Source organism: Echeneis naucrates, chromosome 10 (genome assembly GCF_900963305.1).
Source record: "Echeneis naucrates chromosome 10, fEcheNa1.1, whole genome shotgun sequence".
Taxonomy (NCBI): domain Eukaryota; kingdom Metazoa; phylum Chordata; class Actinopteri; order Carangiformes; family Echeneidae; genus Echeneis; species Echeneis naucrates.
Window position 1 is genome coordinate 10,021,508 of NC_042520.1, and position 14,486 is coordinate 10,035,993.

General features: G+C 43.3%; 2 protein-coding genes and 1 long non-coding RNA gene across 4 annotated transcripts; 1 reads left to right on the forward strand and 2 right to left on the reverse strand.

Moving 5' to 3' along the window:
* Nucleotides 1–208: 208 nt before the first annotated feature.
* Nucleotides 209–1,761, reverse strand: LOC115050283 (uncharacterized). The gene is made up of 3 exons (XR_003841182.1): nt 1,677–1,761; nt 534–593; nt 209–387 (listed from the first exon to the last, which is right to left on the reverse strand). It is a non-coding gene; the product is annotated as an uncharacterized LOC115050283 (long non-coding RNA).
* Nucleotides 1,762–3,098: 1,337 nt separating this feature from the next.
* Nucleotides 3,099–9,382, forward strand: cfl1 (cofilin 1). Its single transcript, XM_029512354.1, has 4 exons — nt 3,099–3,211; nt 6,806–7,116; nt 7,214–7,290; nt 8,340–9,382. The coding sequence occupies exons 1-4, from the start codon at nt 3,209–3,211 to the stop codon at nt 8,450–8,452; spliced, it is 504 nt and encodes a 167-aa protein (XP_029368214.1). The 5' UTR covers nt 3,099–3,208; the 3' UTR covers nt 8,453–9,382.
* Nucleotides 9,383–9,772: 390 nt separating this feature from the next.
* Nucleotides 9,773–13,702, reverse strand: prss23 (serine protease 23). 2 transcript variants are annotated; one of them, XM_029512353.1, is made up of 3 exons: nt 13,483–13,702; nt 12,920–13,002; nt 9,773–11,596 (listed from the first exon to the last, which is right to left on the reverse strand). In XM_029512353.1, exon 3 carries the CDS (start codon nt 11,574–11,576, stop codon nt 10,425–10,427), a length of 1,152 nt encoding a protein of 383 aa, XP_029368213.1. In that variant the 5' UTR covers nt 11,577–11,596; nt 12,920–13,002; nt 13,483–13,702; the 3' UTR covers nt 9,773–10,424. The 2 variants fall into 2 exon arrangements, with proteins under 2 accessions (XP_029368213.1, XP_029368212.1); XM_029512352.1 differs by lacking the exon at nt 12,920–13,002.
* Between the last annotated feature and the right edge of the window lie 784 nt (nt 13,703–14,486).

Genomic DNA, 14,486 nt, shown 5'->3' on the forward strand with positions numbered 1-14,486 from the left:
ATGGAAACCATATGAGCTGATTCTAAAAATACAGTTAATGGGGGGGAGAAAAAAAAAATAGCAAGTCATTTTAGCTAATGTAACATTCACTTTATAGCCAGTTACATGTCAGCTTTAGCAAGTCTTATACACAGCTCAGGCATAACATTATGACATATTGTTTGTCCTCCTTTTGCTGCTAAAACAGACCTGGCCCACGTAGGCATGGACTGAAGGTGTGATGTGGGATCTGGTACCAAGATGTTAGCAGCGGATCCTTCAAGTCCTGTAAGTTGACAGGTGGGGCCTCCGTGGATTGGACACATTTGTTCAACACGCCCACAATTAGATTGTGCTCCTCAAACCACCCCGGACCATTTTTGTTTTGTGGCACGACGCGTTATCCTGCTGAGAGAGGCCACAGCCATACTGTTTCCACGAAAGGGTGCACATGGTCTGCAACAATGCTCGGGTAGGTGGCAAGTGTCAACGTAACCGACCCAAAGTTTCCCAGCAGAACATTGCCCAGAGCGTCACCACATTTCCTGGCTTACCTTCTTTCCATCAGGATGCCATGTGTTCCCCAGTTTAGTGACGCAAATGCACTGGCCATCCTGGTGACATAAAAGAAAGTGATTCATCAGACTAGTCCACCTTCTTCCATTACCACTGTGGTCAAGTGTTGATGCTCACGCGCCCATGGTTGGCAGTTTGTGCTGTACGCAGGGGTCAGCATGAGCACCCTGACTGCAGCGACATACGCAACAATCTGTGCATTCTTACACCTTTCTATCAGAACCAGCATTAAGTTTGGCCAACAGCAGCTCATCTGTCGGATCGGTCCACACCAACCAGACTTTTTTCCTCGCCGTGTGCATCAATGAGCCATGACCACCGTGCCAACTGTTCACCGCTGTTCCTTCCTTCCTTGGACCACTTTTGACAGATACTGGGTTGCTGCAGACAGATGCTCTGATCTAGCCATCACAATTTCACACTCAAATCCTCGCAGTTGGCTGTTTTTCCTGCTTCTAATGCATCACCTTTACGAACAAGCTGTTCCCTTTCTGCCTAATTTATCCCTCCCCTAACAAGAGCCGTGATGAAGAGATAATCAGTGTTATTCACTTCACCTGTTAGTGGTCAGAACTGCCTCATCGGTCTCATCGGTACTGAACTAGTTCAGAGTTTGTCTCTCTTGACAGTTAATATTCGTTCTAATGTTAAAACATGCTACACACTGATAGACTGGGGCTGATGTGACAGTGATGTTTGACCGTTTTTCACTCAATCTCCTCAGACCTGATTGTTGACTGCTAGCAGCAGAAACATGGAGGCTGGTCATCTCATAACTAACAACGGTCAAATGTAATTCTTTAAATACGACATTAGCATTTGTCTGAGTCAACCATTTTAATTTGCATGTGTGAGTCCAACTCATGGCAGTTAATTGTTTTTAGAAGTGATAGTTATTAATCCCCGGCCAATATTGTTCCTATTTGACATCAGATCTTCATATTTTGGTTGGACACACGTTTCACATGAAAACCTCAAAGTGAAAAGAGGAGGATTTGTGTGTCCTTCACGCAACCAAGTAGAACAATGATATAAACAGCTCTGCCTCAGTCTGTATCCCCCTCCTTAGTGTGTGTTTGTGTGTCACAGCACCATGTTATCCTTGGTAGAAGTGTACGTACCCAGCTCTGCTCTCCTCCCACCACCGGAGATACCTCAGCCTCTCATCCTCACAGACCAGCTCTCTGTCTCCTCTCTCTCGCTCTCTCCCTCTCCCTCCCTCACTCTCTGTCTCTCTCTCTCTCCCTCCCCCTCCATCTCTCCATCCCTCTCTCCCTGTCTCCCTTTCCATCTCTTCCTCCCTCTACCTCCCTCTCTCTCATCTCCTCCTCACTCTGTCTCTCCCCCCTTTCTCTCCCCTTTTCTCTCCCTCACCCTCCATCTCTCCATCCTTCCCTGTCACCCTCTCTCTCTCGCTCTCCATCCCTCTCTCTCTCTCTCTCTCCCCCCTCCCCCCCCTCTCTCCCCTCCCTCTATCTCTCTGTCTCCCCCTCCCTCTCTCTCTCTCTCTCTCTCTCTCTCCCCCTCCCCCTCCCTCTCTCTCTCTCTCTCTCTCTCTCTCCCCCCTCCCCCCCCCTCTCTCCCCTCCCTCTATCTCTCTGTCTCCCCCTCCCTCTCTCTCTCTCTCTCTCTCTCTCTCCCCCTCCCCCCTCCCTCTCTCTCTCTCTCTCTCTCCCCCTCCCTCTCCCGCCCTTCTCTCTCTCTCTAACAGACTCTAGCGGATTCCGTGTCTCTTGTTTCCTTATATGGTGATCAGCGTCGCGGCCCGACCCCTCCTCGAGCTGGGAGCGAGGCGCGTGCACGGGCCGCCACCGCCGCACACCGTTCACTTCCATATTTGGAAGTGAGTTCAACAAAAACCGCACGGAGGGAGGAGAGAGAGAGAGGAGAGAGGGAGGGAGGGGATGGATGACGGAAGACTTCCTCCCACCCGGAGAGACGCTTTACGCAGGACAGGTTGCTGAATGTCGGTCAAAACAGCAGCGCAGCCCCTTCACTTATTCATCACTCCTCCGCTGGCGTAAAAATTAATATCACGAGTTCAAACCGATAGTCAAATTACACCGCTGCTCGGCTTACAGTATATAAATATATATATTTGTGTGCGCACAAATTGTTTTAAGGTTATAATATTATAATTAAAAATTTTGAATATACCCTGAACGTCGATATGTACGGTCTGTTGTTTATCAAACACTGTTAGTAATGTTATAATATAGGCCGGGTATATATAAATATTACATTAACAGGGAGATTTGAGGCATAAACAAATGTATTCCCATAATGCTCCGCCGTCGATACCATAACAAATGTGTTGAAATTAGTTGTAAAAATGCCAATAAATTCTGAGGTCGCCCTCAAACGGACCTCATTTGTTTTAATAACATAGGTCAATAATTGGGAAATGATCTGTGTGTGGATGAGCTAGTTATTTATTACACTTCAGTCATAGATTGAATGTAATAATCAATTATTAAATCCCAATAAAAACAGTCGGGCGCTCGTACTTTCCAGACTGGCGCTCCCGCTCGTGCACGGGGTCGCGCTCACATGCGCGTTCCCGGTCCGTATCCAGTGTGTGAGCGCGAGCGGCGGTTGACCATCACAGTCCATTCAGTTTCTCCCCAGACGCTGACCAGTCTAATCTACAGCTATGGTAGGTCTAACGCATTTCACTGCTCTTCATCCGCCATCGCTGCCTTGAACATGCTTGTTAAAACGTAGAGGGAGATTATCGGTCAGTTTGTGTAGCATTTTTGGGCAGGACGGGTTTCGGCTTTTATTACCAAACGCTGCCGGGCGGCTCGGTGCCGCAGGAGCCGCTGCTAGCGCCGGGGCTAGGTGAGCCCTTCCGCTGTGCAAGAGGCTGGGCAGCCTGCAGTGTCCTCGGCGAGCACGACGAAGCCGCAAATCACATGCAATGAATTTATCCCGCGGTCATTTTTCACATCAGTGACACAAAGCTTCAGATAAAGGTCCGACGATGCCAAACAACTGGCGCCATTTCGTCTATCTGCCCGTGTTTCGCCGACACAGGCTGCTTCAGTGAAGGCCCTGGCTGCGTTTAAAGCCCAGATGGCGGTCCGGAGGCTGCTGCTCGCTGCTTTCGGCTCATCGAGGCCCGTTATTTGAGCTCAGCTCCCCGGAGGAGCAGCCCCGACAGGTGCAGCAGCGCCTCAGGGTCGACAAGTAGCGGTATTGTTAGCTCGGCTAGCTGCGTTAGCAGCGGCAGAAAATGACACCCGTTGTGGCTGACGCTAGCTGAGATTTTGCCCTTTGTCTGTACGTGGCTTCCTCTCTAACAGTGTTTCAGACTGCCGCTGTCCACGCTCCAACCATGGCGGCATTTATCCCGGGCTGACATTAAATGCTTATATTGCAGCTTTGTGGCGGAGTGGTGTTGTGTCGGTAAATGTATGAATTGACAGACTTACGGTCCGTTTGAGGAGAGTTTTGCCTTATATAGCAAGCTAGCGCACACATGTGCGTGTGCTGCATTCATGGCCCCACCCTGAATTTGGTGCAAAGACCATTTTGTTTGGTGTCGTATTATCATGGATCTGAACTCGGGCTTGCTTTTCTGTCGTATGTAATGTGAGGTTTTATCATGAATGTACTGAGATGTTACGAAGTATTCGACAGAATTATCACATTATGTAACGCCTGTTTAGGAGCGGTGGGTTTGTTAGCCGAAGCTAGCGGGCCGCTGCGCATCTTTTCTTTAGTTGCGCATCTAATTTGTACACGAGTTTGTACAGCAAACACGACATCAGACAGACACAGTGACGAGTCCGTCAGCGGATGTCTCCATTCATTCACACATCCACAGTCATGAATATAAGAAGCCGGATGTTTCAGAATATCTGTCATATTCTGCATCACTTCTGCTCACCAAAGACAATCATTATGTCTACAGATGTGTATGTACATATGTTCAGTTTCTTTTCTTACATTCAGCCCTGTTGAATGTGCGTGTGTCATTGCTGAGTTTGCACCACTAACAACCTGGAATCATCTAAATCTGCCTGCTACAGTCCACTCTGTCCCTATTCTGGGTTTTGTAAGTCTTTTAGGACTCTAAATACAAACCTTTTAGTCCTGTGGCTGCAGGTGAAAACGGCCTTTGTGACGTTAGATTCTGAGGCCTGTAATCTCAACATTTACTGTGTAAGGAAATTTGCCAAACAAGATTTTTATGAAGTCATTTGAATGTACCTTCAGTCCTGTAAATAAGAGTATCTGTGGTTCAGATTAGATGAAGTGTGACCTTAGTGATCACCATGGGAACATTAGCCTCCTGCCACAAACAAACAAGCACAATTTGAAAATTTGTAGCAAAGTAAAGCAATGAAAAGATGGAAGTGGGAACATAAAAGTACTTGGTTGATTAAACAGTTGTAAATGCGCCTGTGTATAGAATAAAAACAGCTAAATGCAGAGCGTAAATGGTATGTTTCCCAGTAACAACATGGAGGAAAACACCAGTGACACGTTTTGTGCTTTGTTGAATGCGCCCTTAACATCTATTTCGAAATGAATACAAAAATGCCAGTGTAGCGCTTATTCTGTTAATGGAGCTAAAAAAAATAAATAAACTGGTTTGCTGGTTAATTATTACTCTAAAATTCATGGTTATTACACAGAGGCCTTTCACACCCTAAACAAACACACTGTGCCTGCCTGTACTTTGAAGTTGGGTTCCCTTTCCGTCTTTCCTGCCCCTATTATTTCCTTTACATTGTCTGTTTTTCCATTGACACACTGCTGGTACACAGCAGTTTTCATCAATCTGCTCCTGAGACTGCATTTTCCCGTGATGGGTTGCTTTAAACAGAGTCAGGAGATCCGAGTGAGTTGATGCAGCAGCTGTGACCCGGCGATGTGACTCGTATTCTATAGTTCAACAGAAGCCCCATTGTCTGTGACTGAACCTTGCTCTGAAATGCTTAATTCGTGACCACACCCTCACTCACATGGTCATCTTTATGGCAGATACTTGGCTTCTCCCTCTTCTTGCAGAGCAAATATAATTAATGTTTTATGCCCTCTGGTCCTGCCCCAGTCTCAGATTTGCGGGGGGACTTTGAACAAGCAGCATTGGCCACATACTTAATTTCTTTCCTTCCGTATTCTTACAGTCTGACCTCGTACATTATGCATGGAATTAAGTCCATTCTGACTGAATCAAATAATTTGTTTTTACCAACCATGCTGGCAGTCAGAATTTTCAGATTTCACTTCGATGTTTAACCACAATAATTACAAGCTTGTGATGGCCACACCTTTGTTTGAATCCTCAATCACTTGTCCTTATCGAAACAGTCCTGCTCTCTGTCTGTCTGTGTGTGAGTCACATGCCACTCTCTCAGCCCCTTCTACATTTTCATGATGTCTATTTCCTGTACTTGTGTCATTTCTGGTCTGTTGAACACAATGGCAACTGCTGTCTTGTTTCTAAGATAATTCTATCATTGGATAAGAGCTGCAGCTGCCAGTTTTTGTTTTTTTCCTTTTCTTCCTCTCATCAATAGGTCTGTTTTATTTCTAGAGGAATCGTTTTGTCATAAATATCCAGTGGCCACGTAGTATTATATGATTTCCTTCTTTTTGTGCAGTAGTTTATAACCCAAAGATGGATGAATACCAGCAGATTTTAAAATAAAAGCTGCATTTGACTATTTTGGTAATGAAATATACTTTTGGCAAAACCAAGTTTTTTTTGTTGTTTTGTTGTGTTTTGTTGTTCCCCCCCCCCCCCCCCCCCCCCCCCCCCCCATGTAAATTTCACTTTTGCTTCTCTAGCTTCCTAGATATGTGAAACTGTCACCTTTGTCACCAGTTTGTGTCTCTATATATCGGTTAATTGGAAAAAAAAAAAGATTATTCAGTAAAAATAAACAGCCCTATCTTAATTCAAATTTGAAAAACTGCACCTGTTGAATTTATGCCAAGACCATATATATATAAACAACAATGAATTGATGACTTCATCAGTCTTACAATTCTTAGGTAGGACTCAGTGTCAGTGTTCATTTCCATTTCAAACATCTTGACTTAATGATTAGATTTCTCATAACAATCCAAAGGTAGGAAAAAATTATGCAAACTAAAGCAATGCAATTTCTATTAGATTAAAAAAAATGTTGCAACTTCTAAATATGTTGGAGTTCTTGTTTGACTCTATCATTAGGGTTATTGTAGTCAAATGATGAATGCATGATATGGAGCCAACATACTGCTCTCTCCACAGGCCTCCGGTGTGAAAGTCACAGATGAAGTTATCGCAGTCTTCAATGACATGAAGGTGCGTAAGGCTCAGGCAAATGAGGATGAGAAGAGGAGGAGGAAGAAGGCCATTCTGTTCTGCCTGAGCAAGGACCTCAAGAACATCGTCCTGGATGATGGCAAAGAGATCCTGCTTGGTGACTTGGGAACCACCGTCCAGGACCCATACCAGCACTTCGTGAAGATGCTCCCCCCAGACGATTGCCGCTATGCCCTCTATGATGCGACCTATGAGACCAAAGAAACAAAGAAGGAGGACCTGGTCTTTATCTTTTGGTGAGGGCTGCCATCTTCACCCATCACACCATTTTATGAGATTCATTGCAACAAAATTTAGCTTTAACACTCCCCCCCACCTCTCCCCCCTTCACAGGGCTCCAGATAATGCCCCCTTGAAGAGCAAGATGATCTATGCCAGCTCAAAAGATGCTATCAAGAGGAAATTTGAAGGTGAGTCAGAGTTAAAGCTGCGCTAGTTGGTATCTTCAGCTGATATTTTTGGTGTCTTGAGTGTTCTCTTCACTCCCTCAGAACTAATAGTGAGGTGACGATTTTGATTAACCTACTGAACTTTGCCTGGTACTAAGGCGTTAGCAACCAGCTGCTGAACATTCAACTGGTTAGCCAGAAAAGGGATCACATTATAATATTAATGTTTCTCTGTGTGTTGGACATGTGAACAGGCAATCATAACAACATGGATGGTATGGATGATAGTTGTCTGTTCCACTGCCCCCAAGTGGACAAAAATAATAGTTAAAATAAGTAAATGCAGAAATATTTACCTCAGTCTCACAGATTAATTAATATGTTCTTCTGCAATGCACGTAGATCCAGTTTTTGTGTGTGTGTTTGTTTTCCCCATAAGAACTAAATTGGTCTAGACATATCTCTTCAAATAATAATTATGTCAGAATGAGTCAAAATCTTTTGTTGTGATAGCTCATTATACAGCTTCACCTCTGGCTGCAAATAAGTGTTTTGTTTTTTTATCAGTTACAGTACAAAGTAATTGTGACAAGAAAATCTTTCTTCCATGCTTATAAAAATGAGTATGGGTTTGCAGGATGGAGTTGAACAATAGGTTTTGTTGATCATGCAGTCCCAACAATAAACATTTTTCTAAACCATTAATACATCAAAGATATAATTTAAATATCTTGGCCACTGCGGACAATCTGCTGTGTCAACTTTAAATTGAATTTTTGAATTTTGCATTGATTTAAAGGGCTTGATTTGTCAAGGCAGTAAGCTAAGTATTATTTATTTTTATTTATTTTTTTGTCCTAAACCATCCTCATCTTCTACTAAACAACAATTAGATCAGTAGAAAAATAAAGACTTAAATTAACAGTCAGTAAATTCCATCACTGATGTTTGTCTTGTACGAGTATAAAGCAAGGGCTATTTCAAATTTAAATTCAGTGGTTTTGGGTTGTCCTTTTTTTTTTTTTTTTTTTTTGTATGAAAACTAATTATGAGGGACCCCTTTTCTGCAGGTATTAAGCATGAGTGGCAGGTGAATGGTTTGGAAGACCTGAAAGACCGGCACACCCTGGCAGAAAAGCTTGGCGGCTCGTCAGTAATCAGCCTGGAAGGATCCCCTATATAAATATTACCCCCACTTCTCCTCTGCGGCTTCGATCGAGGCCTTTCAGACACATCTGTTGGGTTAGCTGTTCATTCCAGTGTGGTTTGGAGAAGGGCAAAAGCAGAACCAGCACTATTTGTGGGACTTTCTTGGGGAGGGATATTATGGGTGGGTTTGGGGGTCAAGTGACAGTTACAGAGAAAAACAATCCACAAATTCAGGCTGTCATATCAGTTCAAGCAACATAAAGGATATGAACAAAACACACACAAAGGTAAAACATTCAGATGCAATTGATGAAGGATGATGATGAAGATAAATACACATATTGTTCATGCGCTAGATTAGGGTTTGTTCTTTCTGGGATCGATTTGAAATTTTGCAGAGAAAGGGACAGACAACATTTAGTTTTCCAACCATTGAATCCTGACAAGTTAGTGTTCCAATTATTATTTTTTTTTTTTTTTTTTTTTGCCAAACTGCAAATTAAGTTTTGTAAGTGTGTGTAGTTGAGACTAGGTATAGTATGAACTAATTCACTCTTGCACAAGATGTATCAAAACCTTTTCTGGGGAACATGATTAAATATATTTCTTTTTTGTTTTCTTTTTTTTTTTTGTTGTGTAATTCCATAGTTTTTTGGGCTTGTTTGTTTTGGTTTTTTTTTTTTTTCTTCTTCTTCTTCTTTTGGACATGCAAATTCCAAAACTTAAGTGATTCCTTTTTATTTCCATTCTCAGTCAGACTACCATGGCATTTGATGTAGTGAGCAGTCAACATTCCTTGTACATGTTAAAACCAGGATCTCCTTGATTTAAAAACATTGGTGTTATGAAGGTCTGATGGGGAGCGATGTGTATATGAAGGACCAGCGGTCAGAGTTAAGACTGAATAATGAATGGTGGATGTTTTGTATCGTCTCCTTATCTCTAATAAAAAGCACTAAACTAACTTATGCTTTTTTTTTTTCATTAAGCATGTCACACGTAAGTCATGTGGTCTTGCTATGACCTTTAGATAAAAAAAATATACTCCTCCAGCTCAGACCAAAGCTTGTTTGGTTTGTAAAATGTCACATTTAAGAAACATTTAAGTATCTAATTCTATCCAATAAGATGTATAAAATGGTCAGTTACAATGGCAGTAAAACCTCAATAATTACGTGAACCACGCCATTATATAATTGTTGCACCCTTATTTCCTGTCAATGACTAATTAATTCTGTTTGAAATACAGTGTAACTAGAAGTCACGTTTCAGGTGACTTCATGGATGCTGCAATATCAATATGACCACAGGAGGTCACCCCAACATCACTCCTGAAACCAGACACAGACAGAAGTGCTTATTCATTTCTGTTTATTAAAATATATCAAGCATTTCTAGAAAAATTAACTTAACACTCTCTTCGGTCCACAGTGTGAAGAGCCAGCTAGCTGCTGAGATTTCAGTTGTCAGTGGTGTCTACAGACTATTAGCAGTCTATCAGACTTTTGATTGTGGCAGACAAAAGTGTAATGATCCTTAACAACGCATCAAAACACCAAACCATTTACCCCAGAAAGTAGAACAAAGATGAAAAGAAAGAAATGTGTTCGATAGATTTCCATCATCCACAGAAGGAAAACAATGTCCTGTTACTGACAGAGACTGCACGCACAAAGAAAAACATTTTTTTTGCACTCTGTGGTTAATGTTAATACTGTGGAAAGACTGACTGCAGAAAAGATGCTATGCTCAGGATCTCACTGGCAGATTGTTTATTGGGCTCAGAGATCACAGAAAGCAAATTAAACACAAGAGAAATAACTGAAGGGGAACTAGATCTGAAACTAACTGAGCAGATCTGCTTTACTGGTCTACCACTGAGGAACTGATTTCTTCCTGTTTCCCTTCTCTTTCCATGGAGTCAAAGATTTCATTCCATTCCTTGTGTGATCTTTTCACTTTGTTCTGTTTTTCTTACTCAGCTTTGAACACTTCCTTTTGTCCTCTCAGTCGTGGACACAGTCCATTCGGTTGCCATGCACCCAGTAACAGATCTGAGCAAACTTGAGAGGAGTGATGCGCACAGCCACGTTGTAATCCCGATTCTCCCCATCTATCTCCAGCCACTGGTGTCCAGAGAAAATGCCAATGACCTTCCTTTCCCAGCGCTCCAGGCTGTTGTCCCATACTCTCCCATAAACCCCAGAGCCGCTGGCTCCCGGTCGGGCATCGCAGTGCTGGTATATGAGGTCACTGGACTCTTCTTCCACGGGGCAAAATCTGTACACCAGCTCCCCAGGTCTGTCGCTGTCAAAACCAGAGAAGTGTATACGGTTCCCAGCTAGGTCATCAGAGGAGGGAGCCACAGAGAGGCGCATGAAGGGACGTCGGTGAGGCCAACGCAGCTCCAGCAGTGCGTAATCAAAGTCCATGCTGACCTCCTGAGGGCCCTGGATCCAGCCCTTTGGCACGCGGGTTCTTTTCACCCTCACCCAGCGGACAAGAGGCTTCTTTGCAGAAGTGAGGCCCGCTCTGGTGCCATTGATAGATGGAGGGATCAGAAAGCCTACCTTGAGCCTCCTCGCACCCTTCACATAATCTTTCCCATCGTGCACACAGTGGGCAGCTGTCAGTACGTGCTGCTGAGACACAAGAACACCGGTACAGCCGGTGGAGATGCGCACAGCTGTGGAGAAAGGGTAATCCAACAGGAAGTTGTCGCCCTGAATGTTAAAGCGGCCGTCTGCTCCATAAATCTGCCGTCTCACCCGCTTGTGTCTCAGCTTCACTCTGGGCCGTCTCCTTGGTGACTGGTGAGCAAAGACATGGTGGCCGCTCTCAAACGCCCCCTCATTCTCCACATCTACAGTGGTGAGAGTGCGAAAGCCGTCTGCATACAGCGTCTCAAAGGCCAGTCTGTCAGTCATCTGCTCATCCTGCTCCTGTCTGAGCAAACAGCTGGAGTTGCAGTGAGTGGTGAAGTCCAGTTGAGTCTGAGCACTGAAGCGGGAGCGAGTGAGAGGCGTCGGTGTGTGAGGTACAAGTGTGGGGACATGGACCAGCAGGGGGTGAGGAGGCTGCAGAAAGGACCAGGTGAGGGGGAGGAAGAGCTGGAGGAACAGGAGCAGGTGAGTCAGGAAGGAGGTTTCCAGTGGCATGATTGTGGTGATGGAAAACACTGTAACGACACAAAAAATAATCACACACACGAGAGGAGCAGCTTACAAACTTATCCTTAAGGGATTGTTTGAATTCCTACAGGTTTTTAAAGAAATCAGCAGTGGAAAACATTCCCAAACAAGCTGTCTGAAAAGTGCACAAACTCTAATCCTTTGCAAATCTGGATTTTCTCACAGTTTATTGTTGCTTGTCAATCACTGTGCCTGAGTAAGAAAGGGCAGCTTGCAAAATGTAATGCTGTAAGACAGGCCTGAGTTTCCTCCACTGTGGTGAGGCAACAATGAAGCTCTTGTTCCTGTTACATAGATTAACAGGAAAATAGGATTTGAGCCTGATGGAAATAAACAGGAATTTTAATGTCTGTTTGGTACAAAAAGTCAAAGGTCCAATCATACATCAAAAACCAGATTACTTAAAATGTAATGAATTTTTTTTTTTTTTTTTTTTTTTTTTTTATACTTGACCTACAAGATAGAAATTCTGCAGAATTTGGCAGAATGAGAAAGTGGCAGCATACAATAAAAGCCCTGCAGCCAAATGTTTTCAAAGCTCTGAGGTACGAAGCTGTTTTCCATCAAACATGAACTACTTCACAGTGTATGTGGGGTTTCTGGGGCAGATTAGCAGTGACAAGGAGATACTTGATCTCTCCTAAAGGCTGTGGACCCAAAGGCACTCGTGGCATGAAGAGAGCAGGTGTGTTAAAAGTGAGGAAAAAAAAACAAGTCGAGGCATGGTGGCAAAAAAGAGTATTATTACTAACAAAAGACAGGGTGGGGCCGTCTACCCACCTATGTGCTATCTCATATAACACTACAAAGGGGGCAGTTACAAAAAGGAGCTTCTGCAAGCAGGGGAAGTATGAATTTCTCTCCATGTTGACACTCTAGATACATGACAGCTGTGGCAAAGTGTTGACACAAGTTACAAGAAGCTCAAGGGGTAAATAAGTAGGTGAAGAAGTGGCAAGTTAATGTATAAACATGTAGTTTAAAACAATTAAGTAAGACAAAATATTATATGCATTACAAAAGTTTGGACACACTTCCCATTCAAATGAATGGGGAAAGTAAAGTGTGTTCAAACTTTTGACTGTTAGCATATAACTGTTATATAACAGGCAAGACAGATGTAGCTTCAGTGTTTTGGAGATGTTGCCAGAGCCCCAAACTCATTTGATTATTTGAAAGAAAAACATCTGGCTCTACTTGTTTTTAAAGATTTCAATGCTTTTAATGTTATAAATCTTTTGTTTTAAGTCGGTAAATCACCCTGAATTGGTGAATGTGTGAATGGTGATATACAAATAAAGTTGCCTTGCCTTGCCTTACAACCACAGCTTTTCCTCTGTGCTAAGAGTTTCATTCTGGTGAAAACCACAGGAAAGTGATCCAGAAGACATCCCTGTGCAAAAATATGAACATGTCACTGGAGGCAACATGAAGGGAGTGCAAACTTTTCTGGTCTGCCGTTTGCTGAATTGGAAACAGAGATGTAATTTTGGGAAGAAAAAGAAACGTTGATGAAAGTAAAATCCTTTTATAGATGTTGTGTTGCATGTAAGAGTTGGATAGTGGATGCCTCTCCCTGTTCAGCATCTAAAATTCATGTTATCTAGTAAAGCAGAGTCAAACAAAGTGCATCTCCCGCTGAGGGGATGGGAACGACCTGACAAACACCTGAAACCTCACAGACACATGCATCATTTCATCGTTGACATGACTTCACCAAAATATCTGTACTGAGAAATCATCTTACATGTATTTTTTTTTTTTTTTTTTTTTTTAAATATGCAGAAAACTGTGAGTGTATCCCAAACTGAACATTGTGGGTCTCAAAGTAAAGAGATCCGCACGTCTTAAAGCACTACATGTGATATTTTACCTCCTGAGAAGAGACCGATGGTCCGTGTTTACATCCCAGGGAAGTTTTGCTCCCCTTCAGGCCAGTCTTTCAGGATCACCTCCCAGATTTCCCTCATCATCATCTCCGCTGGCTCTCTCGGTCTCTGACAGTGTGTGCTGACGGGGCTCCAGATGCTGGATGTCCAGGCTGTCTTGTTGAACCCTCACAGCTCAGACTCAGAGCCACAAGTGAAAGTCTGTGATCCGGGCAGAAGAGTCCCAGCGCCCCGCCCCGCCCCGCCGCTCCCTGCCTGCCTGCCTGCGACGGAGACGGGACATTAGCATCGGCCCCCGGTGTCTGAGCTTCCGACCGCAGCTTCTTCTCACGCTGTACGTGCTGATGACACATCTGACCCGAGTAGCTACACATGGACCAAATTCCACGAGAAGCCATTAACTAAAATAACAACCTTTGATGAATGATGTGTAGCCAATAAAGCGGCTCTGTCGGTGAGCTAAGCTAACGCCAATATCAACATGCTAAGATGGTTACGGTTACTATGGTAACACATTCGGCATTTGCTTATTGTTTTGCCATTTAGTTTTAACATTTAGCTTGTTAACTTGTTCATTTGAATCAACTGTGAATTATTAGGAAACAATAGATATGCTTACGTGGATAAACTTGACTAAAATATGCTAACTGTTTTTTTACTGGGTCAGTTAAAAAAACTCTTATTGTGCATGTTAGCATGCTAATTCAGGATGAAGCAAACAACAGCAGAGGCTAATGAGCATTGCGTCATGGGTTCAATCAACATGCTAACGTTTTTGCAGTAAGTTGGTTTTTCCTCTATTATCATTTTCACAAAATTACATTTACATGTCGTATGCTAATGTAATGGTCTTCCCTGCCTGCTGTAAGGGGAGATTAGATTAGATTAGCTTGTTCTCACACTGTGTTTTGATCAAATCTTTGCCCCAGAGAAGGAAAAATTAAAAATGAGGATCCATTTACTAAGAAGAATTCCCAATCAATCAATC